General features: G+C 54.1%; 2 protein-coding genes across 3 annotated transcripts in view; one reads left to right on the top strand and one right to left on the bottom strand.

The window, feature by feature from the left end:
- Positions 1 to 5,674, top strand: part of FAT2 (FAT atypical cadherin 2) — a 59,571-nt gene extending 53,897 nt beyond the window's left edge. Inside the window, exon 24 of the mRNA XM_085591419.1 lies at positions 572 to 5,674. Coding sequence (XP_085447545.1) covers positions 572 to 1,104 — 533 coding nt within the window. The 3' untranslated portion in view covers positions 1,105 to 5,674. The remainder of the gene's footprint in view (positions 1 to 571) is intronic.
- Positions 3,564 to 25,006, bottom strand: LOC110482738 (proton-coupled amino acid transporter 1). Of its 2 annotated transcripts, none has more exons than XM_085591420.1 (11): positions 24,897 to 25,006; positions 20,943 to 21,090; positions 20,157 to 20,247; positions 19,487 to 19,575; positions 19,167 to 19,262; positions 18,356 to 18,440; positions 16,060 to 16,278; positions 15,725 to 15,823; positions 14,150 to 14,316; positions 9,062 to 9,231; positions 3,564 to 6,328 (listed from the first exon to the last, which is right to left on the bottom strand). In XM_085591420.1, the coding sequence occupies exons 2-11, from the start codon at positions 21,083 to 21,085 to the stop codon at positions 6,060 to 6,062; spliced, it is 1,428 nt and encodes a 475-aa protein (XP_085447546.1). In that variant the 5' UTR covers positions 21,086 to 21,090; positions 24,897 to 25,006; the 3' UTR covers positions 3,564 to 6,059. The 2 variants fall into 2 exon arrangements, with proteins under 2 accessions (XP_085447546.1, XP_085447547.1); XM_085591421.1 differs by having other exon boundaries at positions 18,321 to 18,440; positions 24,897 to 24,980.
- Positions 25,007 to 26,927: the final 1,921 nt, after the last annotated feature.

Below are 26,927 nucleotides of genomic sequence, written 5' to 3'. Positions count from 1 at the left end.
GGTTTTGTACGCAATCAGCAGGGAAACCATTAGTGCACAGCAGGATGTGATCCTGGGTCAAAAAGCCTGTAAAGGAGAAAAATTGGGAAAAAAAATTCAGATCCTATAAGTCAGTAGGAGTTTTAGTGAAGACATTTGCATCAGTGCTCCTGGGCAGAGGGATCACATTTACAGGGAAACACCTTGAATGGCTCTGGACAACAAGGTACCCCATGTAGGAGTTCCTCACAAGAGTAACTGCAGGAAAGTGAGAGATCCAGGGCATCACTGCCCCAGTCCCTTCATAACATGAGTTTCTTGCATCCAAACATAATGATGAAGCGTGTCTTTTGGGTGCTGGAATAGTGGCTATCTGTAGGCTGGAGGGGACACTGCATCAGCACAGCCAGGGGTGATCTCAGGTCCCCACAATTCCCAAATTAGCAGCTACACTTCCCCTATCCCTACATCTCCTATCCTTCCCAGTCTGCCACATCTCCTGCAGGCTCAGTGCTTGCAGAGGGAATTAGCAGGAGGGCAAGAGAGAGGCAACAACTAGAGCTGCCTCTAACATGACTTTCTTTTGTTCCAGTCTACCCAGCAGAAACCACCTACTGGCCCCCGCGGTACCTGTCATCGGATGTCCAGGAATATTCCCACTACGAGATCATCCAAGGCCCCCCTGCCTCCTCCTCTCACCCTCCCCTGCCGCCGCCGCCGCCTCCCCCAGCAGACACGGAGCCGGTGGCTCTCTACGGGGGCTTCCCCTTCCCGCTGGACCAGAGCAACAAGCGAGCCCCCATCCCACCCCGCTACAGCAACCAGAACCTGGAGGACTTCCTGCCGCTGGGCCCCGTGGACATGGGAGCGTCCCAGTGCCAGAACGAGTACACGGCCATCAGCTACTACCCAGCGCAGCTGGTGCAGGGCGAGGGGGTCCCGTACCAGCCCGAGCCGGGCTACAAGCGGGTCAGCATGCGCCTGAGCGTGGCCCAGCCCTCCTACGCCGACTGCGAGCTGGGCCACCAGCCCAGCATCCGAGCCCAGCCCCTGCCACCGCCCAACTACGAGGGCTCCGACATGGTGGAGAGTGACTATGGGAGTTGCGAGGAGGTGATGTTCTAGCGGGGCTTGCTCGTGGGGTGAGGAGAGAAGCACATTTCCACGCAGAACAGAGTGCAGGGGGCTGGCACACGCTGCTGAAGGGAGGCTCGTGTGCATCTCCCTCAGCTTGCGGCGTCCCCCCCTGCGTGGCTGGGTTGTAATTTTGGCTGGATCTTTCCCCTCGCTGCCCTCCACGGTGCTCCTGCTGCAAATGGAGGGGAAATGCTCCAGCCACTGCTGGGAGATGGAGGATGCTCCTGGGATGCCAGTGACTTAACCTGCCTCCTCACCAAGGGGACTGCCTCCAACACCTTGTAGGACCACAGCATGCTACCTCCTCCTACCCCAGGCTTCCTGGCCACAGGGAGGATGAGGAGGAGGAGAGCAAGCACTGCAGGTATGGCAGCAGTCAGGTGGAGAAAGGTGTGAAAGGATTCCAATGCACAGCCTGGCAGTGCCCCATGTGGGGTGCAGAGGCTCCCTGATCCCAGCTCTGCCTCCAAGGGCTTGCATCAAGCCAACAGTTTGTTCATGGAATGGATCAGGGTGCAAAACCTCTTCATGCCTGCTCCCCGACACTGGGAGAGAGAAGAGGGAATGCAGCTGGTCCCACCAGCACATCCCTGACTGGCTAACAGAAGTCCAAGTGGGGGAAAAAAAAAAAAATAAAGTCAATTTCTGTAGAAAAACCAAGCAACAAGGTTTGTTACAGCAGGAACTGCCCACAGACTCAAACCAGGCTGCTCGGCTGGGCTGTGTGCACACGAGTAAGGGGCACCCTGCCCGAGGATTGTGTGCACAGCCTTGTCCCCGTGACTGTCCCAGTCCCACACTGAGTGCAGCTTTATGCCTGTGCTGTATCCCAGAAGGACTGGCCAGCACTGCCTGGAATCTCTGACCAGAGAGGGGCACTGAGTATGGGTTTGGCTGCTTGTCCTTGTGCTTGGACATGTATCATTTCTTCGTGAGAGGTTTGCTTTGGTTGGTTGTTCGATGTAACTTTTTTTGTTGTTGAATTTTTTGAAAGTATTAAAAGAGTCTGGATTTTTTTACTATTATGATTTTATTCAGTATCTTAGAGATTCTCTTATAAATAAATAGGACATCCTTGCCTAGCTTCAGCCAAGGGAATAACAGCTTAGTTTGAGCACCAAAAGCTTTCCGAGAAGTACGAAGACAGCAAGTTAAACACTTTTTTTGAGGATCCTGTAAGTGCCAGAGGGATGAGGCAGATAGACCCACAGTACCCTGTCTTACTTTGGGAAACCATAAGCCTCCTGTATCTCTTAGCTCAGGAGTAAAGAGGTTGAAAGGACCCAAACTGAAGCCTTTGATTTGCATCCCCAACAAACACCACTTGTTTTACCTCTCAAAGCTGTCATGCACTTCCACAAAACGTTTTCACCAGCTCTGCTCATCAGAAAGCAGTCCCTGCCTAGGTTAGACCTATTTTATCTAGTTGGTTTTATTCTGCTTGGTAAATCCTTCTGAACATCATCCTAAAATAGTGCATTTCTGTACTTTGAGGACATTTAATTTTGAGGTGTCTCAGCAACAGGCACCACTTTTGCCCATAAGGAAAGCACAAATTGTTCTTCCTTGAAGCAACACAAATAATAGTGATATTTTCCTTCAGACTTTTTAAATCCCCAGGGTTGCTTTGGCCAGTGGTCACAACACAGGGACGGGCAAAGACAACTCAAGATGGAGCTCCTCTAACACCTGGGAAGGAGCAGCCTCAGTAAAGCCATTTCATGGGATGGGACAGCCCTAAGAAAGGATGGCTGGGGATCCCACCATGGTGACCCTCCAGAGTCAGGAATACCCTGAAGCACCAGGAGTGCCTGTGCTCAGCTGTCCCTCCTACCCTGTCGTTCAGGTGACCTCAGATCCACAGTCCCCATCAGCCTGCAAAAGCCTCCCAGTTTAAGAAAAAAAATCTGCCAGAGTTTCTAAAGATGAACTTTTTATAGCACTGATTTCCCAACAGCCCTGTAATGACACACTGCAATGGCATGAATTATTCAGCAATGAGGATAAGCTGAGCTGCAGCAGTGCTGGCAGCCTCCCAGTGTGGGCTGACTTTTGCTCCTTTGATCTCTAGGGTGGATCTGCAGCCGCTCAGCATCCCCCATCTTTTTTCACATGCCAGGCTCTTTTTTTTTCAGCTGCAGCCCCACTTTTGACATAAACAGGGAGATGAGAAACCAAGGCCTTAGCTTTGGTGAGACAGGGAAACACCCAGCCCCACAAGCCCATAAGCTCTGCCTACAACCAACTTGCACAAATGAGGTCAAAAGAAAAATTAAATTTTCCAAGCAGCAAAGCTGGAACACTTTTATTTGAAACACTCACTAGGAGGGGAAATCCTGTATGCTGTGTGGGAACTGGAGCAGCACAGGATGGGATCCTGGCTGCCTGCTGGGCTCCACATCACCTGCTCTCACTTCTTTTGGAAGAAAAATTCACACTTCACACTCTTTACACATAAAAAATAGATTATATTTATTGATTAAAGTAAGATACATGATTGAGGTGCAGCACCAGCTCTCCAGCTGGGCAGGCACCTGTGCTGTACACTGACAATATCCATAGGCACGAGACGTGGACGTGACCATTGCTATATTTACACAGACAAGATTCTTGGTTACTGAGCAGCCTACAATACACAAATGTCAAGTTTTCGTGTCCATCGGGTCCTGCACCAGCTCCCCCTGGCTCAGCAGAGCCCCTCACACCACACGTGTCACTAGCACAAGTTGATTCAAACACCCCTGCTCACCTCAGTGAAAGGGAAGAGCTGCAAAACCCATTTAATGCTTCTGTGATATCCCAGCCCCCTTGAAATGAGGTCTTCACTGCTGCTTGCAAAGTGAGTTTGGATGCCAGGAGCCTCATCAGCAAACCCACTGATGCCCAGTGCCAGGCTGGGGACATGCCCTGGCACACAGCTGCCCCTAAAATGTGGCCAGCCTTCTTCGAGTGCACTACTAGCAGGGCAAGGGGAAGCATCACATCCCCTGCTCCTCACAGCACTCCTTCCTCTGCTTGACAATTCTGACTCAAATCCAACCCCAGGGGCCATGCTGGGGTCAGTACACAGAGATCAACATGAATATTGCACTTGAACCGCCTGTGTCATGTCCTGGAGCCCCTTCCCAGCCCTGGGTGCTTCCCCTCTATCCCCGTGGTGCCCTCCAGAGGGAGGATTCGAGTTAAAGCTTTGCTCTGCTCCTGACCAAGCGATGCTGGTCATGCCAAAACCTTGCCCAGCACAGCCTTGGATGAGATGAGGTGAGCCCCAAGAGAGGCACAGAGCAGAAGAGGGGCTGGAAAGGGGCAGGGACATGGCACAAAACCACCCCACACCTGGCCATGGGTCCGTGTACCAGCACGTGGCACCCAGGACTGCCAGCAAAGGGGCACAGTGTAGACACCAGCAGCACCCAGGGAGAGGCAGGCTGCAGGGACACTGCTCCACACAGCCTTCTCCTCACAGAACCTGGTCAAACACCGAAACTAACACACACCTCACCCTCCACCAAAGCCCACTGCTGCTGTACTCAGCCTCCTTTCCCATCACCAGCAGCCTTTATCCACCTCCAGGGAGACATGGCTGCAGTGGGATGAGGGATGAAGGCTCTCCAGAGAGAGCTGGCATTTGGGCAATGCTGTGTTAGCAGGCAGGAGTTCAACCTGTCCTGTGGAGGATGCATTTGCTCCCTTGTATTAAAAAAGTAGAAATCCAGCAGAAAGGCAAGGAAAGTCTCTAGGGAGGAAGCTGGGCTCTCAGAGAAAGGAAAGCAGCAGCACCACAGGACCATCCCCACCAGGCATGACATGCACCAGCCACAACAAAAGAAGCAACAGGAGCACAGGGAGAAGTGCCAGGGAGCTGCATCCTACAGGAGGAGAGGAGCTGGGCGAAAGCAGAGGATGCAGAGGGAGTAAAACCAGGAGAGGAAGGGTTAAAACCAGAAATATTACGGAGCTTTTGTGTGTGATTTGACATTCAGTATCAGCCTGCAGATGCAGGCAGAGCGTGCCAGGGCCAGCTCAGGCACTGTAAACAAGATGATGTATTCTTGTGGCGTGTGGGCACATGTGGTGACCCCTGGGGACACCCCACGCCACCCAAAGGGGACCAGCTTAGCTCCTTGTTATGGCAGAGCTTGTTTGTTCCCCACACACCTCGGTTCTGTGAAGCTTCTGAAAGCCAAGCATTGGGTTGTGCGCTGGATGGGGATAAAGAAGTGTCACGACTGAAAGTGTGGGCCAGGGTCACAAACCCTCCCAGGCCAGGGAGGTGCCATGCCCAGTGCCCAGCTCCAGGGCCTGCTCACACTTCCTGCTCAAGGCAGCTGGAAACAGAGCTGAAGCACTGCAGGAGCCAGTGCCCACAGATGGGGACCCCACTGACAGAGCTATGGGCCCCAGCATGCTCCACACCTCAGGCTCTGCCCACCCTCCCCACAAGGCCAAGGTGAGGAGGGAGCTCCACAGTCTCTAACCTGAGCTGAGGTTTGTCTGTTGCTGTAAAAATAAAGTGCTCGGGGGAAAAAAAAAAAAATAAAACTGGCACAAAAAAGAATAGTAGTCCCTGTTCCTCGCCCTGACTGAAAGGACAGGGGAAATATGGAAAGGTTGGGATTTTAAAAAATAAAAAAATAAAATAAAATAAAATAAAATCTACATCCCTGGGATTCCTCACCTCCCAAAGTACCTATTTACAGAGGAACTGATTTGCTCTACCACCTGCCCTAAGAGCCCCCAGGGAAGGCACTGCCCCAGCCTGGAGCCCAGGGCAGGATCCTGCAGCAGCTGGGTGGATGCAGCGCTGGGCGGCCCCGTCCCCTCACAGACCAAACCCTCCACGCTTCCCAAGAGGAGAGGGGAGGCCGTTCCCAGGAGAGCAGTGCCCGGTGTCCATGCACCCCCAGCTCAGCACCCAGAGGGGCCAGCGGGGCGAGGGGTGGTCACTGCACCAGGACAGTGGTGGCATTCACCACGGCGGCCGCGGGTGCCACCAGCTCCACCAGCGCCTCGTAGGTGCCCACCACGAAGCCCACGAAGCCGAGGAGGCTGATGGTGATGTCCTTGGCAATGGCAAGGGGGTGCATGCCCTCGGAGTAGTAGGTGGCAATCTCCAGCAGCGGGGGGAAGATGAGAGCCAGGGCGCTGCTGCTGATGGAGCCCACCAGGGAGATGACGAGGTCCAGGCGCGGGATGAGGATGGCCAGCACACCTGGAGGAAGAACGGTCACCACATCAGCGCTGCCACCTCCCAGGTGGCAGAGAGGCTCCTCCCCGTGTCCAAAACCCCACCCAGGGATGCCAATGCTGACTCACACCTCTGCCCTTCTCCCTGACAGAAGACAAGGCTGCACGTTTTTATGGCAACTCCTCCCCAAGAAGCAATTAAGCTGTTAAATTAACAAGCCTTTTTGTCGCCCTGGGCGCCACCAGAGCGAGCTGCAGGGTTGAGCAGGATGGGTGCCGCTGGCTGCCAGCATTCCCGACCCCCCTGTGCGAGCCAGCACTCCTGCTCCCCACACCTGGGGAGCCAAAAAGCCTCAGAAACCCCATAAAAGCAGGAGAAGGGAAGAAAAAGGCATCTCCCCCCACCCTAAATCAATCCGTGTGGTTTGCGTGTGTTTAGAGCTGCTCCAGCAGCAGCACGCCCACGGCACAGCCCGGGGGAGAACATTTGCTAGGACTCATTTATTAGGTGAAAACTGCAGCCAAGGAAAATCCCCCGGGGAGACTCCTGACAGCTTGAGCTTAGCAGTGTGAGCTTCGGGATATTCCTGCATGGCATCAGGAGGGGACGGAGGGATGTCACCAGAGCTCTGCACAACACAAGAGAACCCTCTGCAAGCACAGCAGACTTCAGTGCTTAACCAGTGACCTAGAGAAATAAATTGGTTTATTGCTTTGAAAGCTTTTCTGCTTAGAAACGGGAGACACCCAGAGCTATGGCAGGTGCAGCCCCTGGGCTCAGGGCTCCTTACTGGGGGGATTTTTTTCTTTCCCTGGTGATCAGCCACAGGCAAGAGAGGCTGTTGGAGCCTCCCTAAGCCAAAGATCACCCGTGGAACTGCAGAAGGAGGAAATTTTGGAGACTGACTGTGCTGACACTGCATCACTGCTGTCATCTGGATAAGCCTAGAGATAAACCATCCCTTCACCAAGGGAAACAGCAACAAAGGTCCTGAGCCAGTTTATCCTGGTGCTCAGCCTTGAACAGAGCCAAAGGAGTGCCCTGCCAGGTGCCTGCTGCAAGCAGCATCCCTGCTCCAGCAGCCTCTGAGGAGAGCAGAGCAGCTCCCCTCCAACAGCATCCTCAGCCCACCCCACACTACTTTTGGACTCAAAAGTAAACAAAATTATTAACTCCCCTCTAAAACAAGCAGATTTGAAGCACCAGCTGCAGTCTCCAGCCTCCGGGGAAACGGTCTGATTTCTGCAGGTATTAATTCAAAAGGGTTTTAAGCATGCTGGTTTTGAAGTTTGAGCTTGAAAGACACCCATACACCAGACTGCATCCTCTCTTTGGGAGCCAAAGCCCGGGTGGGGGCTTGTTGTGCGGCCACACAATGATCCAATGAATATTCATACAACCCCCCAATCACTTTTATCCTCAGCAGGAGACACAGAGATCCCTTACATGGAAGGGTGAGGGGAGGAGGTACAAAGGAATCTGCATCCTTCCACCAACACCTCTGCTGCCTATCCCCAAACAGGAGGGTACAGCTGATGCCTAAAGCCATCCCATCTCTCCAAGCCTTCACTTCCACAGCTTGGCACAGCCCAGCACCCTCCAGGAGAGGTTCCAACCCCACAAGCAAGTTCCAAGTTCACCCACAGCACAAGGGTGGCCAGTGCATTCCACCCAACATGGCAGGATTTCATCCCTGCACCCTCTGAGGACATCAAGGCTTCAGGAACTCAGCATGGAGATGGGCCTTGCCCACCTCTGTTGATGCAGTACTTCTGGCCTTTCACTAGTGAGAGGCACAAACAGCAGCACCTGCTCTCAGCCAGCTCCACCACCCCTGAGTTAGCTCCACGCTCCTCTGAAACCCAAACTAAAGCCAGCTGGGAGGCAGGGCCAGGTCCCTGATGCTCAGCTCTGGTGCATCAGCAGCATCAAGCCATGGAGGAAAGCTCCATTTCAGCAGGGAACGCCAGGGAGCTCAGTCAAGCATCTCAGCTGTGCTGACAAGAGCAAGCTTGTAGTCTTCAGGAATCAAAGCCAGCCAAAATCAGATACTGCCTGATTCGCTCCACACCTTTCCCAAAGGTCCACCAGGCTTGAGCCAGGAGCCTGTTCCAGCAAAACCTCACCACAGGCACTACACACCATGAAGGGAAGGGACCTTGTGGGGCTGCTCCAGGCACACCTGCCCAGCAGCAGACTCTACACTGCAGCACACCAGAGCTCTGGTTATGGGTCACCTACCCCTGTCAGCTGTCTCCTGCTGTGCTCCGTGCTGCAATGAGTGTGTGGCACAAGAACAGCCCATCCCTCACACTCAGTGACTCCTCTGCAGTTGTGTCCCCATCACACAGGCACGAGGAGCCTGGCTGCACACTGCCTACAGAAAACAGCCTCCAGGCAGGCTGCCCTGGCACTGTACCCTGTGCTGAGTGCTTCATGCAAACCCTGGTGGGACTCAATGTCCCACAGACTGCCATCCCCAGGCCTGAGGCTCCATGGGGGTCTGCCACTTCTAAACAATGCAGTTTACTACTCCTCCACTGAGAAGACTGATCCCATACAGAGTGGGCAAAGGACGACTGCTGCTGCTCCTTGGAGGCCACTTGACACACTGGTTTGTATTAGCCAGGCCCAGGACTACCAGCTGTGAGGGCTTGACCAGCAGGGCCAAAGGTACTGGGGCGAGGGGTGAAGGCTCAGCAGGAAGGAGGTGCCACAGCACTGTAGGGAAAGTCAGACAAGGAGGTTTGTACTCACAGGTCACACAGACCAGGGCCACCCTGAGGAGCAGGTTGACCAGCCAGCCCCAGCGCTCCGACACCCGGGCCACGAGGGGAGGGATGATGATCTCGGCAGGCACGTAGAACTGCACGGCGTAGGTGAAGAAAATCCCGAAGGAGAAGAGCAGCTTGACAGCTTGGTACAGCCTGTGAAGGACAAGGACACAGTGAGACAGGCTCTTGCTCCAGCCCCTGCAACATCAACAGTAGAAAGCAGAAGGGGAATGCTCTGCAAGGACTTTTGTGAGCTAGAGGTCTCAAGGCCTGAACACTTTTAGAAAATTAGGGGTGATGCATTTAATTCACAAGGACCTTCGCTGAGCAAGAGACAGCAAAGATATGTATCAGCTGCAGCCATGATGCCAGCTACTGCTTGGCTTCTGAGGAGAGGGAAGAGGACAGCACTGCTAGGATAAGTCTGGGCTTCCAAACAGAGTGAACATTACAATGTTCAAAAAACAAAGAGAACAGGCAACTCGGCCTCCTCCATCAAATAGAAAAGAGCAGCTATTTTTGGAGTGCTGCATGATACATGTTTGGGGGGAAGAGAGTTAAAAGAGCAGTTTGAGCTGAGCAGAAGGAAGGCAGAGTGCAGACAGGCTGTAAACAGCATCTTGGGCTCACCCCAAGTCAAAGCCCACAGCGTCCCAGATCCTGCAGTGATATAGTGTGGCTGCAGGAGAGAGCCCATCACATTGACCAAAAGGCACCTCCCACCCCATCTCTGCCCTCAGCTTCCCAGCAGCAGCAAAAGCCTCTCCAAAAGAGAAGTAACATCTGGTTACCTCTCATATGGTCCTAACCCTTCCCCAGCTCAAGACACACTAACCAAGCAGGAAACGGGTCCTGGCCATACCACTGGGGAACTATGGGGTGGATCCAAGCTGAGGAATGTATCTGGCTCCTGCCTTCCCTCTACCTTCTTTGGGCCTGTGCCCTTCTCTATGCTGGGTCTCAGCATCCACCTTCTACAACAGCCTTAAATCAGAGAAATCCAAGAATTCCCATGCAAAACAGCTTTGAACACTAGTGGTATAGTCTGATAGAGTCAAACATTTCCCACAGATGGAGTTAGGGATCACCAAAGTGAATGGAATGCTACACAAGTCTATGGGACCACTCCAGCTGTATTCAAGGTTGTGGCCAACAGGAGCCTGAAGCCACCTTATCATCTTCAAAAGAGCAGGGTGCTCAGGGAAAGGTCCTGCTGCCTTGGGAGAAGAATAATATCCACCTTCAAGAAAGATGAGGGAAGGTACAGGCTAATCAGCCTCACCTCAATCCCCAGAAGAATATGGGTTAAGTCCTCCTGGTATCTATGTCCAGGCACATACTGGACAGTAAAGAGCCAGCAGGGATTTGCCAACAGGTAATCATGGAAATATCCTCATCAGTGACCTGGATGAGCTTTCAGTGACCCAGAGCACATTCTCATCAAATTCCAAGCAAGATCAAATTGGAGGAAATGGCTGACACAGCTTGGAGCAACAATATGATGTCACAAGGAAAGCACAAGTGCAAACACAAATTCCCACACATGTGAAGGGCTGGGGCCAGGAGAACAGGACCTGGGGGTCTTGATGGGCAGCAGACTGAACATGAGCCAGTAGCAGGACCCTGCAGTGACAAAGGACAATCACAAAGCAGGCTGTGTTAGCAAAAGCACAGCCAGAAGGTTAAGGACAGGGATCAATGGATTATTTTCTTGTTTGGGGCTTGTGCATCTTGAGTATTTTGTCCAGCCCTAATACTCCCAGGACAGGACACTGACTTACTCTGCAGAGCAAGTTGAGTGCAGGCTACTAAGATGGTTGGGGCTGGAGCATGATGTACAAAAAAGAGGCTGCATTCAGCATGAAGAGAAAGTTAAAAAGGGATGTTATTAATGTCTTCAGCTGCCTAATAGGAGGGCATGGAGGAGAGAGTAACAGCTCTTCCTGGAGTTGCACAGCAGAAGAACCAGGTGCAATGGGACAGAGCTGCATCTCCAAAGGATGGTGAAGGGCCAGAAGAAGGGCCTGGATTGGTAGGGAATCACTGTGCATACTGATACTCAACTTAAGCTGGCCCTTCTTTGAGCACATGAGAGGACCCAGTGATCCCATGGTGTCCTCTCCAGCCTGAATTACCCTGAGGTTCCAGAGGCAAACTGAACACAAAGTGATCTCCAGAGTCCAGAGTGCACCCGTGCAGCCACACGTGTGCACAGGAGCCTTGAGCCACCGACCCATGGCTTGCATATCTTATCACTGCATTCCCAAGAAAGGGATTCCATAAAAGCCATAAAGTGCTACAGGGCAATCCAAGATTAATAGTTGTTATTAAAAAAAGTGCAGCAGAAGGCTGTGTACCTGTCCTTCTCAGGTCAGGAACCATGACAACAAGATCAAAGGGCATTTTAAATACCAAGAGGAAGAATTCAAGCATTAGCCTAGATCCAAAGAAAACACAGGCCCATGCAGGGCCTTGGAGAGGCACTCTGCTAACCACAGCAATGCCTGCTTCAGCCAGATTGCCCTGCCAGGCCATCCCAAAAGGCTGCAAGAAGTGAAATACTCTCCTGGGACCATAAGCGCTGTCATTACCATCAACTGGCCACATGCAACCCAACAGCTTCCCCCCATCACAGCATTTCTTCACCCTTCACACAGTGCAGTGAGGCAACCCCTCCTAGGAGGCAGGGACGGATTTCTGCACAGCAGCACCATATTTTGGACACTGTGGTTAGACCTGGGCACTGGGAAGTAACACACTCCTCGTTTGAGGAAGCTGTGGTTTCAGAGAAACGAGACTGGAGAAGTCCTTAGTCACCCTGTAACTCAGTGATTCCTGAACTGCTCACCAAATCTGCTCCAGAGACCTCCAGGCAATGGCTACAGCTAAGGAAGGCTGCAGCACCTCCACCACAACCTTTGCCTTGCCTCCCAGGCTGCAGGCAAACCCCGTGACTTCTCACCCACAGCCCTTGTGACCAGCTCCTACAGCCCAGCCTTTTACTGCTAGGAAGAAAACCCACGGGTGAGGCAGGATGGGCAAGACTTCAAGAGTAAGTCTTCACCCAACACCTGTGGTTTAATTCACAGGAGTGGCAGTGAAGCCTTTATCTCAACTATCACAGCCCTTACTTGAGATAACCCATTTCCAAGTCCAACAACCATTGCCAAGAGGCAACATGCATGAACATCGAGGTGTCCTGCATGTCAAGTGACAAGGACCACAACACACCTTCCCCGCAGCTGGCCTGCCACGTGCCCAGGCTTCCCCAGACACTGCTTCCAAAGGGCTACTCTCTTCTCACTATCCAAAAACCCTATGGCTACTTGCAGAAAAGTAACTTTAGAATACTTCACTTTCAGGAAAGTAGTTTACTTTAAAAAAAGACAGGAGGTGTGGATACTTCAGAAACATGGATTTGTACTCTTCTCTCTGTAGCCTAGCAGGTCATAGTAATCCCATTCTAAGGACCTGTTCTAAGGGAATGTCATTCTTCAGGGCAAACAGAGCTGAGATTCCCTGCAGAAGACGCTTTAAAGCATTTCAGGTCAGCAGATGTCATTGCAGGCTGTGGCATGCAAAGCCCAAACCTGGAAATTACCTGCTTTCCACCCTAAGGAGAAATAGCATCTCACCCCCTCTACATTGTACTTCAGTTTACTGAGCAGAGGGATTCAACCTTCTGTGCTTGGCATGGTGGGATTCAGACCTCCTACCACACAGGCACATCCTTCCCCCAGCCCCATCCCTCCTCACTGAGAGCAGGGACATGGCAGAGCTCCCAGCCCCTGCAGGGGACAAGAAAAGGCTCTTGGCAGGAGCAGGATCTTCTACCACACCAACACCAACATCCAGCAGTGCAGTCACTACACAGACCCAGCATGAACGAGCATCCATGCACTCAAACTGAAAAGAAACCCACACAGCAATAGTTAAAGCAAAACCAGGCTCTATTTTTGTCTTTGCTGTCTCCAGAGCCCCAGCTGTGCAGCTCTACAAGGACAGCATGTGGAAGCACCAGTGACTCAAAACTTGAGTCCTGACCAAATTTACTCAAACAGTGTGACACTGAGTCCCACTGCAAGGTGCTGGGTGCTGCTAGAAGCAGAGAGGATGGGTTGATGGGGAGGACAGGCACCCGCAGTTCCAGGTCTCACTCTGGTCTCTTGCAGGATTTCAAGCCAGCAGAGACCATCAAAGAGAACTGCTGGCATTTCTCCTGTGAAGAATATGGAGCCATGACACTAAGCAGCCACCCATCCTCAGGGACAGAGCAGCACACAGCTTGGGCAGCTGCTGCAGCAGCCACCAGCCCTGGCAAGAGGAGAGACAAGCCCTACAGGCATGGGGTCAGGCCAGAGGGCTCCAGACAGAAACATGGAGCATCTCAAGAGGCTTCACCAGATCCCAGAGGACAGACAGGTTTGGGAGCTGCAGCAGAGCTCAGCCCCCACAGAAGGAAGGGGTATCCTCATGGCACCAGTGTTCATAGGCAAAGCATTGGCTCAAGATGAGCCACATTCAGGCACAATGTGGAGCCCAGAAGTGGGAGTTTCAGCTCCAGGGCTGCAAACAAAGAACACAACCCACACATGAAGATGTCACATCTCACTCCCTCTGGGAGATCCCAGCTTTGGTTTGGTTTTTCATATGCTACATTTGAGGAAGAGAAGTTTTGCACAATTCAGTGATGTTCTAGTACAGCTACATGGGGGTTGTGTTCAATATCTGCTAGCCAGTGCACTGCTGAGCCCCAAAATATGGCACAAGGCTCCAAGAAAAAAAGAGCTGCATCTACCCAGGCAGGGACCACCAGGGACCCTGATGAAGCAGCCTGAGCTCCATGACACTACAGCAACAGCTCAGACACCACAGCAACAAGCCTCTTCCAGCACACGCATCTCACAATCCTTGCCAAACTCCTTGAAGTTTGCCTATGGCACAGTCCCTCAAGCTTCCTCAAGCTCACCCAGGTTAGTTCCTGTAAGGAGTGAGGTCCCCCTCTCCCACCTGTCTATCTGGGCCTCTCATTGCACACCCCCTAGTCCCTCCACTGCCCACAGGGACTCACCAGCAGTTGGGCAGGTTGAGTGTGATGCTGGCCTGGATGTCTGTCCCAAAGCGCAGGTAGCCCAGGACACTCAGGCTGATGTACAGGATGGTGACAATGGTCATCCCCACGTAGAGGATGACTGGGAACTGGCGGGGGTTCTTCATCTTGTTTTCCAGAGGCAGCACCTGGGAGAAGAGGAGGAGGAAGATGACAGAGCAGCAGGCTGCCCGTTCCTCTAGACCTCCCAGCAACAAAAAGAAGGAGGGGCAGCCCCATGGTCAAGCACAGCCCACCATGCCAGGGGATGGGATAGTCCCACATGGAGCTTGGAGAATGCAGCTGAAAAAATAACTATACTGGAGATCTGATTTCTGTGCTCCCATTGGAGCACAGCAAGTCTCCAACAGATCACCCACACCCTTGTCTTAAAGACAGGACCTGCTCCCTGCCCTTGGCAGGAGCTGTGCCCAGCTGTGCTGGGTCTTGGGGCAATGCCAACCACCCCATACCTTGGATGCATTATGCTCTGCACCCCAAAACAGCACAGCCATGCCCATTATTTTACACCATCCTATCTTCCCCAGCAAGTTCTGGAAAGACCAAGACACACTCTCTTCTGCTACAAGATTGTCTTGACAGATTTCAACTAGGCAGGACAATAAAAAGTGCAAGGAGAGGCAATTCTCCCACCTCTATACTACTGACACTAAATGTAGGCCTTCAGCAAACAATTTTATAGCTGTCCTTGGGTGGTGTTGATTTCGACAGACAATGGCAGATCTGATGAGGAGGCAGGACAAGAAAAACTTTTATTTGCTTCTTCACCTCCAAGTCATGCGAGGAAGAGAGCATTTGTGCCTCAGTGCTGGCAAGAACCCTATGCCCAGGGCACAGCATTCAGCAAGCACTCCTCCTGTAATGGATCTGGCCCTCTCCAGCCCTATGTTTACACAGCCAGCTTATATTAAGAGATGAAAACATTTTTCCCTCCTTTGAAGGGAGCTCCCGGAAACAACCCACAACATCTTAGGGAGCAATTAAGCTCTCCACCCACCCACCCAGCTTTTTTCACAGACACAGTTGGTCTATTTACAGCATCTTGCATGAGAGGCCCATTTGCATGGGCAGGCTGGGGCCACACAGCTGCCAAAGGGAGACTTCGGTGCCCCCGCAGCAGGGTGGGAAGGGAAGGATCACATCTTTTAATGCCACACTTTTTGGCCTCCCATTTAGGCAACTTCAGGATCCAACCTGGTAACAAGACTCAGGACCAATTCCTCATCTGCAGGTCAGCCAGCAGAGCCCAAGGCAGAGGTTGGTGTGATTCCCAATCTACTGCCAGATAAAGCCACCTCTAAAGCAGCAACCACCCTCCTGAGGTTTGGAGCATGTGCTCCTCCAGCCTCAGATAGAAGCACCAGAGTTTGATCCAGGAGATAGCCTGGAGCTAAAGCTAACAGCATCATCCAGAATTTAGGCTATTGTCAGAGAAGTTCAGCTGCAACTGCAGCTGCAAAGCAGAGCAGATGCTGCAAGTCCAAGCAGGGCTGAGCCTCCTGTGCAGCAGCCCCACTGCCACATGCCCAGACTTACCACGCCAATGCCTTCAAAAGCAAAGATTGCAGTGCCAAAGAACAGAGGGTAGGTCTTCCAGGCTGCTGCTAGAGGCAGGTTTCTGGGATCAGGAATATCCTGGAAAAAAGCCCATGCAGAGTTCAGACACAGGGAGGACAGGGAAGACCTGGCCTGTTCCCATCACTCCTGTCACAGCCTCATGCTGCAGGGAAAGCCCTGCAGAGCAGAGGGAACCATCATGCCTACAGGAACAAGCGGAACCCCACAGCATCCAAATACCCCATTGCCAAGCTCCCTCCACCTGCCAAAACACGGGACAGCACAGAAATGAGAGTGGAGCCATACACACGTACCCTGACGATGTACTGGTAGATCACTACAAGACTGACAAGCATGGCCACATTGGCCAGCATGGAGAAGATGGACAGGACCTTGAGGTTCTGTATAAACGTGAGCAGCACCACAAAAGGCAGGATGGAAAGCATGTACAGGCGGGAGTCCATGGTGGGGGTCATCACCACCGTCCTGTTTGAGCTGCAGTCATTGGTGGTCCCGTTTGCAGCAGACACAACCTGGGGAAGCACAGGAAGCCCTGGTGAACCACATCACAAAGGTCTAAAAGCCACAGATCTCAGCAGCCCATCCCAGGTGAGTCAGAGTAGCCCAAGAGCTCACTTCAAGCACAGCTAGCTGATTAAAAGCAAACCAACACATGTTTTCAGACAGCTCTGAAGCAAATCCCTGTTATCTTGCAGGGGGCAGAGGTGGGAATGGCTGTGGCACCTGAGCCAGGACAGCAAATCCTGCCCGAGCCCAGGTACACTGAGCAGGGGGACTCAGCAGCCAGGCACACAGAGGGCAGAAAACACAGGCTGCATGTTTACACTGCCCATGAGGTCAGTTGAGAAGAGAGGAAAGAGGCACTAAGTGCTATTTCCAAAGGTATCCTTTTCCTCTTGTTGCACCAAGTTCTTACCCAAATCACACAGTCCTTCAGTTACCCAGCACCCCGTTCACATGCAAGGACATCTGGAAACTCCTGCTGGCCCCCAAGTTCACTTTCTTCATGACAAACCATTCTTTCCTTGGCGTCTTTCATTCCAATGGCACTCCAGGCCTTTTGCTCACTTCTAGAGGTAGCTCAGGCCCAGCAACCAGGTGGCTGAGCCATTCCTCACAAGAGCATGGGCTCACTGAATCACCAATACAACCATGACCAAGCTGGCTCAGGTACCAGGTCCTGTCCAGTCACTGAAGCAAAGAGCAGTCTCCAAACTGATTCAACCTACTCCAGAGCAAGTCTTGCCCCAGAGGAGAGACTGAAGAACTCTGTGTAAACCAGCATCCTCTGTGGGAGAGGGCAGTACAGGGCCACACATCCATGGGACAGTGCTGCTCAAGCCCCAGCCTGCCTTGCCTCTTCATGGCTTGCTCCAAAGCTGTTTTCCAAACCAAAGCCCTGCCCAACACAGCGGCACCTCGCCCAAGGTACCACCTGCACCATGACTCTCCACCGAACATGCTATTCCTCACCACAAAAAGAAACAAGCAACACTCCCCTCTCCCCACCCAAAAAAATTCCAAAACCAAAGTCAAGGGGTTTCCCACCTGTGACCAAAAAAACTGGTGTGGATTTGCAGGTTTTTGCAAATTTCCCCTGAGGCTTGAGACAGCCTTCAGTCTTTACTGTGAGGGGCTGAGGAGAAAGAAGCCCACCTTGAAGTGGGGCAGGGCACTGCTCTCAGGGGTGGGGGCCAGCAGCAGCCTGGCCCCTGTACACACCCTGGTCCCTCCTGCTCTCAGGGCTGGTGGATCACCAGTGTTGACCCATTTACTCCTCCTGCAAGCTCACACTGGGAATCCCCTCAGCTGCTGCTCCAGGAGCAGAGGAAGAGTCACCCCTCCTTGCTCCTCAGGAGCCCCCTCTGAAGCTGATGGCCACCACTGAAGAGCTGATGAAGGGCACAGCCATGGTGGCAGTGACCAGACCACTGCTGCAAGAGCACAGCAGGAGCACATGGGGAAAAAAAGGATGAGCAGAGCCTGCAAGGCACTGAGCTGCTGGAGGCTGGGAATGGGGACTCTTTATTCCCAGTTTCTTACAGAACAGGAGCCAGCCAAGCAGTTCAGGGTTTCTGTTTGTTTCCTCCTGAGGCCTGGCAGGAAGAAACTCTTTCTCTAAAGATGTAATTAAGCTTCAGAGCCACAGGATGAGGAAAGAAACTGGAATACAAACAGATGCACGGAAGGGAGAAGAGAGGTTCACAGCAGGTCCTAGGACCCACACATTACCACTGACACAAATAAACCAATTAACTGAGTGGGACAGGATAGAAAATGTACAGTCCCTCTGTTTTCATCCCTTTCTTGTTGTTCCCTCACTAAGGATGGCCCCACTTTTCCTGGGCAATACAGATACCTCCAGCACCTCTGCAAAATCACAAAGATTGTCAGGAAAACCTGCTCTGTTTGCAGAGGAAAATTAGCCCTCCAAAGTATCTGGGTAGAGGAGTGGACTTTTCAGAGCAGCATATCCTACAGAAACCAGACCTTTAGGGGAAAATAGGGCACAGGACACAGGAACTAAAACCCAAGCACCTTCATACCCTCTCACCTCCCCCCGGCTCATGAAGGAGGTGTAAGTCCAACCTGTTTCAGATTGTCTGCCAGAAATACAAAGTACACACAGCAGAAACCCAGCTGAGTGATGATCAGGAAAAGTCCCACTACACGCCTGGAAAGCAAAAGAAGAGCATTTGTCAGCCAGATCAGATTAGAAGTAAGAGCCCACTTGGGTTGCCTTGGGTGGCACTTGCAGAGCGCAGCAATGCTGCTGTCCCCAAGGTTGGGGTGTACAGATCAGAGCACACCCAGCTCACTTCTCTGTGATCAGCAGAGAGGACCTTCTCTCCACCCAACCTCACAGATCTCAGGCTCTCCAGTCTCCCCATCCCACCCCTTCCACAGGGTCAGGACCAACCTCAGGAGAAAAGTCTCCTTTTTGGGTTGAGCATCTCCAGTCTGCTGCTGAACTGTCAGAGTTGGAGACAACACTCCTTGGACACAGGAATAGGTGAATGCTCCCATCCCCTGATGGGCAATGATCTGTGTGATGCAATGTGGGTCACCCACAGGGCAGGGAGCAGCCACTGGACATGTTCCATGCCTAGCAAGATGGGCCAGCACTGGAAGATCCTATTAATCTCTTTGTTATGCTGTAGAGACTTAGTTATCCCACACATTTAGTATAAGTCACATCTGGCTGGGACAATACTGGATCAAAGACCTCAGCGTTACCCTCTGGAGGACACTGAGCACTCAGGGCAGGTGAGCCAAACAGCATTTTATGTCACTTGTGCTTATTTGCTGACACAGCTCAGTGACCAGAGGCTCTTCTGTCCCAACTGCAGCACATGCTTGGCTCAAAGACAAGTCTCTGCCTAGGGCAGGGGAGCAGTACCTTCCCCAGATGGCATGTGTCCTCAGGCAGGCACTGGGAGTTGCCTCCAGCCCGTACATCACAGCACCTCCATAGTCCAGGAACTGCTTCTGGAACCTGTCCAAAGAAGGGAGAAGGATCATCACATCATCCCTGTCTGCTAGTTCCCAAGGCAAATAGTAACAAGGAAAACAGTTCCTGTGAAAAAGAAGAGAAGTTCCCAACTGAGGCTTTGGCATGGGCAACTTGCTGCTGAGGGGCTTCAGAAAAACCCCAGGGCTTTTTGGGCAGGAGGGAAGAACTGTAGGAATTGCAGGGCTGAGAAGGGGAGTTGCTCTTACCTGTTGCAGAAGTGATGAGCACATTTGACCAGGATGCCCATGCAGTGCACAGCCACAACTCCCATCACCAGTAGGCTCAGAGGACCCAGCTGCAGGGAAGAGAGGGAGAAGGCTGCACTCTGATGGCCAAAGGCAGAGCTGCACCGTGCCTTCTACCTCCAGACAAAACTCCACGGGCTGGGTGAGTGCAAACACTGCTGGAGGCTGAACCAGAGCTCTGGTGCAGCTCCCAGGAACCAGCCCCCCAGGACTGAGTAACCTGACAGAGACACGAGCTTGGCAGGAATGATGCAAAATAAGCAAGTTGGGGCAGTTTGGGTGTAGCAAAGCACTTCCAGGATTGTTTTCCAAACTATCTTGCACATCTCTATTATGCAGGTGATGAAGAGGTCATGACCTGAACACAGCGTCCTGCCTGACCCCAGCAGAGGAAACCACAGGCCCAGCTCACACCAGGCAGCAACAATGCAGGAGCAGCAGGAACAGTCTGGGGCAGTGAAACAAAGCCACGGAGCTTGGGGTGTAAACATGTGCAAGTCACCAAACACTGAGAGGTGTCTGGGCAGGGACTCAAGCCCCACCACCCCCACCACTGGCTATGTGAGCTGCCCAGTGCCCCGGGGTCACTCTGCCCCACAAGCTCCAGCACAGCAGGGCTGAGCTGCCTTACCAGGATGCCAGCATTCTTCACAGCCAGAGGCAGCCCCAGCAGCCCCGTCCCAATATTCCCCTTCAGCAGATGGATCAGGGTCTGGTACCACCTAAGGGAGAGCACATATAGAGGTCACCGTCAGCAAGTGCCCACACCCAGACTATACACTGCTTATCCTGTTAAGGGTGCACAGCAGCTCTGAACTGCTGCAGGGAATGCACATGGAGGTCACAATCCTGTCCCCTGAACCCATCTCAACCAGATGAGACCGAGCTAGGTGGGAAAGCAAAGACTGAACAAACAGATTTTGGATGGGCATTTGCAAAACCAACTTCATGGCAACACCCAGCATAAGCACAGCCCATCACCAAGGAGCTGCACAAGGAAGTGTCTGAGTTGATAGGATCAGTCTCTGTCAGGCAAAGACAGCATCCTCAGCACACCTGGGCACAAGGGAGCCCCCAGAACATGGCTGGCTCTGAATCTGGGCATGCTGTCTGCTTGCTAGAGTTCCTCATTGGATGAAGGTGGAATGTGAAAATACTGGGAGAAGCATCAATCACTGCCCACTGCCAGCAAGCCCAGCTTCACCAGAGAGCAAAGAGCTACACTGGGGCAGCTGCTCACTTGTTGCCAGCACCCCACAGATGCAGGACCACAGCTCTGCCCTCATCATCCTCGTGAGAACTCCCCATAAAACCACAGTTCCACCATCCTCTAGCAAAGTCAGCAGGCAGCAGGGAGCCACTTCCTCTGCCCTCCCCAGAGTCAGGCCAGCCCAGGAAAGAGGGAAGCATCACTCACGTTGTCCCATTGGTCTCCCCAAAGCGCTGGTAGGACTCGGGGTGGGCAAAGCCATTCATGCCATCAGGAGGGCTCCCCTCCGGTGTGACATCTGTGGAACTGTAGTCATTGTAGTCCTCGCTGCGGAGGCGCCGGGTGGACATGGTCCCTGTGGGGGCAGCAGCATTAGGGGTGCCCAGCTCAACAGCCCCATTCTCAGGCTTCTTGGGGTCAGCCATTGTGCACAGAGACCAGCTGGTGCTGCCAGAGCAGCAAGGTCTGCTCCAGGGCTTTTATACAGCACATGCTCCCGCCCAAGCAATCACAGAGTTGGCATGTCCTAAGGTCAAAGGTGCATGGCACATTCCCGCTGGCTCTTCCTCCAGGCTCGTGCCCATGTTTTGGGCACACCCAGACAGAACGGGGTCAGGATCCTGCAGGCAGAGCCTGGATGTGACCCAATTCATGCCAGGCATGGGAGCTGCGTACCCCTGCTCTGAGGGTGGTGAGTGTGACACCACAGGCAGTGGGGTAGGAGGGGACATGCTGTCCCCTGCTCTGGCACTCAGGACTAGGGCTGTCAAATGGACGGGCCAGGAAAGTGTAACTGCTTTTAACTCGCACACAGTGTGCTGTAAGGGAACAGCTTGCTCCTGCCAGGGAAGGAAAAGTTTCCTAACTTCTCGTTTTTAGTTTTCCCTTTTTTTTTTTCCGTATTGAAGACTTTTTATTAAAGAGAATTTTTACAAAAATTTATTATACTCCCATCAGAGAGGGGCACAGACCACGTGCTGACAGCGAAACACCTGCCCCAAAGGTTTCACAGCAAAGGAAGTGCCTATGGGAAAAAGAGGCTTCCCAGGATGAGGCACCTGCACAGCCTGGAGTTCTTGCTCCAACAGAAACTCCAACAGTGTTCAGCAAGCCAGGAGCACCAGACAAGCCTCATCTAGGACACACACCTCATGCTTTTGTCTGGAAAACAGTCAGCTGGTTCAATTCCCACACATGCCACACCCAGCATCCCGAACACCCACTGGGAAGGAGCACCAGAGGCAGGGAAATTATGTGTAAGGCTCTTGCGCCACAGACTGGTGACCCAGTCCCTGCCCCATGGCTCCTCTGGGCTGTCATGCCCCAGGCTTCACACCTGCCTCAGCAGTCCTGTGCTCCCCCATCCCACTCCCCAACATTGGTAAAGAACTGGGAGCAAGAGGAAGCAGCAGAGAAATGTTACTACTAAAAAAAACGGTCTTGTTTCCTGGTTTTCATGAACCCACCGAGTCATGCAAGTGCCTGCCAAATGCAACCTCAGCACAGACCAACACATGTGACTGTTTTGGGAATGCTCAGCCCGGGCGCAGCACCCGGGTGCTGCTTCAGCCCCAGAGCACCCAGGCATTCCCCAGAGCACCACTCTGCAAACCTGGAGAGCTGCAACCACTGGGAGGGTCCAGCCTGGCAATCAGAAGGGTAGCAGGGAGCAAGGGTTTTTCCTCAGGTCTGGATGCTCCAGATCCCAGCTGCTCTGGAGCAGTCATCCAGCCCACAACAGCAGCGCTGTATTTCCTGCGGCACCAGGCAGCAGCAGTGTGTCCCATGGAGTACCTGGCTCTGGAGCAGCAGTGGGGCTGGCTGGCTGGCTGGCAGGCACTCCAGAGCCAAAGGCAGCACATGCATCACTCCTGCCCGGCCTCCTCCCTCACAGCTGGGACACGTAACCGAGTCCTGAACCGGCTCTGCCGCAGGCAGGGCGATCCTGTCCCTGGGAAGAGCGGCAGCAGGAGTTTACACAAGGAAAGCGTTAGAAGCTGTTTGTCATCGGTGACAGTCCCAAGGGGCAGGAGAGAAACCTGGGAGGCTCTGCCAAACACCATGGGCTGGCAGAGGGCAAGGAGAGTGGGCAGAGGGGGTGCAGGACTGGGTCGGGCATGGGTGCCCTTCCCAAAAATGGCCCGCAGAGCATCCAAAATACCCAAGAGCAGTGACTTGAAGATAAACACAACGTGCTGACATCACCCTGCCTGATCGCTCTCTGTGGATTTTTCTCCCTTTCAAGCAGGCCCATCTGCTTTCTGCTTTGAAGAGCCAGGGAAATGCATTCATCATGACTTGCCTGCCTTGTGTCTGGATTAAAGGTTGCGTAGCAGCAGGGAGCGAGCACTCTGTTCTCCCGCAACCAAAAAGGAAAAGCTGCAAAACTTGTCTCATCCACACGACAAACATTTTAAACCAAAGCAAAATCCCACTACACCATTTCCTTGTCATTGGAAACAGCAAAGGCAGGAACATCTACATTCAGTTCCCACTTCAAACCCAACTCCTCAGCCACTTTCATGTGCTTTTTTTTTTGCCACCCACACACACCAGCAATTTCATCCTACTAGGAAAGCTGAGGGGGGTAGTGACAGCAATTTGTCCCTTACAGTGACAGCCCCAAGCCAGAAGCCAAAAGCAAGATGTGACTTGCTGCTGACCCCAAGAGCTCTCCCCAGCTGAGCTGGGGCTGTGTGTAGATCAGGAAATCTTCCGGAAAAGTGAGCTTCACAGCAAAACTCACTGCCACTTCTCACCATGCATGTCAAATCCTCCATTACCAAAGCACTACTTGTAATAACCCACCTCAGCGTGACACAAGGGAGAGCCAGCGCTGCCAGATCACCCTGCCCTGCCTGCAGGGAGTCCACAGACAAGCCCCTTCCCCAGGCTACCATGTCCACGCCAGCCTGACACCTCCAGTCACAGCATCAGTCCTCTTGCCCTGTGCTACCCAGTGCTCCCACAATCCAAAGAATCCCCAAGTTCACCTTTCCAACGTTTCACAGCATGGCCCACTGCCCACAGCCCAGCTTCTCCCAACACAGAGGCTGCTGGGCACAAACCCCACCAGACCCCCCAGCTCCCACCCCAGCCAGGCTGTGCTGCCCAGCTCCCCTTGCCCCTTCACAGAGCAGCACAGCTGAAACCTGCAGGGTCCTCTGCACCCTCCCAGTACCACAGAGCATCCCACACCCTTCCCAGCACCTCACATCAGGGGCTGTGCCCCTGCATTGTGCAGCATGCTTGGACACTCCCAGAGGAGCCCCGCAGCATTCCTGCAGGGCATCGCCAGCATGCCCCGGCACACCCCTGTCAGCCTCCAGCACCGCTGTCAGCCTCCAGCACCCATGTCAGCCCACAGCACCACTGCCAGCCTCCAGCACCCCCAGCACGCCTGTCAGCCTCCAGCACCCATGTCAGCCTCCAGCATCTCCAGCACCCCTGTCAGCCTCCAGCACCCATGTCAGCCTCCAGCACCCCCAGCACCCCTGTCAGCCTCCAGCACCCATGTCAGCCTCCAGCATCTCCAGCACCCCTGTCAGCCTCCAGCACCCCCAGCACCCCTGTCAGCCTCCAGCACCCCTGTCAGCCTCCAGCACCCCCAGCACCCCTGTCAGCCTCCAGCACCCCTGTCAGCCTCCAGCACCCCTGTCAGCCTCCAGCACCCCCAGCACCCCTGTCAGCCTCCAGCACCTATGTCAGCCTCCAGCATCTCCAGCACCCATGCCAGCCCCCAGCACCCCTGTCAGCCCCCAGCACCCCTGTCAGGCTCCAGCACCCCTGTCAGGCTCCAGCACCCATGCCAGCCCCCAGCACCCCTGTCAGCCCCCAGCACCCCTGTCAGGCTCCAGCACCCCTGTCAGGCTCCAGCACCCATGCCAGCCCCCAGCACCCCTGTCAGCCCCCAGCACCCCAGGCCCGGAGCAGCCGCCCATGCACGGGGGCTGCCGGCGAGGCCCGGGAGCCCCGAGTCCCGTCAGCGCGCCCAGGCTGCCCGAGCACCCACGCGGGACAGCGGCAGTGCCGGGACCCCGCGCATCCACGGCGCCCCCCGGCTCCCTGGGCAGGCCGCGGGCTGTCAGGCTCTGGCAGCCCCCCTGTCCTGTCCCGGTGCCGTTCCCGGTGCCGTTCCCGGTCCCGGTCCCGGTCCCGCACCTCTCCGCCGCCCCGCTCCGCCCGGCCCCGCCGGGCCCGCTCGCTCGGCCGCGCCGTCACGTGACCGCGGCTCAGCTGAGCGCCGCGCGTGCGCGCGGGGAGCGCGGAGGGCGAGGGGCGGGGCCGGGCGGGGCGGCGGCGCCCCCTGGCGGCGGGCGGGGAGCGGAGCGGGAACGGGAACGGGAACGGGAACGGGAGCGGGAACGGGAACGGGAACGGGAACGGGAACGGGAACCGGGAACGGGAACGGGAACGGGAGCGGGAACGGGAACGGGAACGGAAGCGGGACAGGAGCGGGAACGGGCACGGGAACGGGAGCGGGAACGGGAACGGGAGCGGGAACGGGAACGGAAGCGGGACAGGAGCGGGAACGGGCACGGGAACGGGAGCGGGCACGGGAACGGGAACGGGAACGGGAACGGGAACGGGAACGGGAGCGGGAACGGGAACGGAAGCGGGACAGGAGCGGGAACGGGCACGGGAACGGGAGCGGGCACGGGAACGGGAGCAGGAACGGGCACGGGAACGGGAGCGGGCACGGGAACGGGAGCGGGAACGGGAACGGGAGCGGGAACGGGAACGGGAGCGGGCACGGGAACGGGAACGGGAACGGAAACGGGAACGGGAGCGGGAGCGGGAGAAGGAACAGGAACGGGAACGGGAACGGGACAGGAACGGGAAAGGGAACGGGAACGGGAACAGGAGCGGGAACGGGCACAGGAACGGGAGCGGGCACGGGAACGGGAGCAGGCATGGGAACGGGAATGGGCACGGGAACGGGAACGGGAACGGGAGTGGGCATGGGAAAGGGAGCGGGCATGGGAACAGGCACGGGAAAGGGAACGGGAATGGGAGTGGGAACGGGAAAGGGAGCGGGAATGGGAACGGGACCAAGACAGGGACTGGGAACAGGAATGGGAGCAAGAACGGGAACGGGAATGGGAATGGGAGTGGGCACAGGAATAGTCACGGGAGCGGGAGCTGGACGGGAACGGGAGCAGGAGCGGAGCCGGGCAGCGGCCCGGAGCACGGGCTGTGCGGGAGCTGACGGTCTTCGGCCTGGAGCAGGCTCGGGAGCGGCTTTGTCAGCTCTGGAACTCCCTGGAAGGAGGGTGGATGCAGGTGGTGACGGGCTCTGCTCCCAGGCAACAGCGACATGATAGTTTGAAAGGGTTAAGGTTTTAGCTGAGAGTTAGAACCGATTCATATTGAACTAGATACACCAACAATAGGTCAATAATTATTAGATGCTTAGCTAAAGCTAATTGTTATATTATGAGCTTATTTGCAGAAGGAAGTGCAGCAAGTGAACCATTATAGGCACATATTGAACACAGTAAACAATGCCCAGCACCTGCACCCTGTGTCAATCCATCACGGAGCAGGGATCGTGCCAGAGGGTCACAGAGACCTGACAAAGACCTTCCTGACTTCATCCCCGGGACCACTGACCCAGTTCAAGACCACTGACCCAATTCAAGGGAAGAATTGCACACACATGAAAGACTAATAACCTCATTTTAATACAAAGCAGAAATGGGAGGTGCTGGGGATGTGCACATGTATAATTTTGGGAAATAAATAGAAGGCAAAAATCCTTGTGTGGTGCGGTCACACATTTCAGGGATGACCCCCCACCCCCCCATGCAACCCGCTGGCATAATAAACATACCATTTTTTAAGTTTGACTAGTTAGAGAGTCTTTGTCCATGATTTTTGGTTTTAACAATTCAACATGACGAGGACAAGGCGCTAAGCTGCACCAGGGAATGTTTAGGTTGGATGTTAGGAAGGCTTTCTTCACAGAGTGCCCAGGGAGATGTTGGAGTCGCCATCCCCAGAGGTGTTTAAGGAAAGACTGGACATGGCACTCAACACCATGGTGGTGTTCAGTCTCAGGATGGACTCAGAAAGATCATGATCATAGAGATCTTGTCCAAACTAACTGATTCTGTGCTGCTGTGATCCCCACAGCAGGGCTGCACCTTGGGGCAAGACCTGCAGAGCCATGCAGGTGTCAGGGTCATGGAA

This window comes from Lonchura striata, chromosome 13, assembly GCF_050655825.1.
Source record: "Lonchura striata isolate lonStrDom1 chromosome 13, ASM5065582v1, whole genome shotgun sequence".
In the NCBI taxonomy this organism is placed as follows: Eukaryota; Metazoa; Chordata; class Aves; order Passeriformes; family Estrildidae; genus Lonchura; species Lonchura striata.
The sequence above is the reverse complement of the archived record's forward strand: the minus strand, read 5'-3'. Positions and strand labels throughout refer to the sequence as shown.

Excerpts from the sequence above, each read along its gene's own strand:
- LOC110482738 (XM_085591420.1), bottom strand. The coding sequence starts at position 21,085 with ATGTCCACCCGGCGCCTCCGCAGCGAGGACTACAATGACTACAGTTCC. Across the intron at positions 15,824-16,059 it reads TCTACCAGTACATCGTCAGG|GATATTCCTGATCCCAGAAA; the intron begins GTACGTGTGTAT and ends GCTTTTTTCCAG. Across the intron at positions 14,317-15,724 it reads CTTTTGAAGGCATTGGCGTG|GTGCTGCCTCTGGAAAACAA; the intron begins GTAAGTCTGGGC and ends CTCTTCTCCCAG.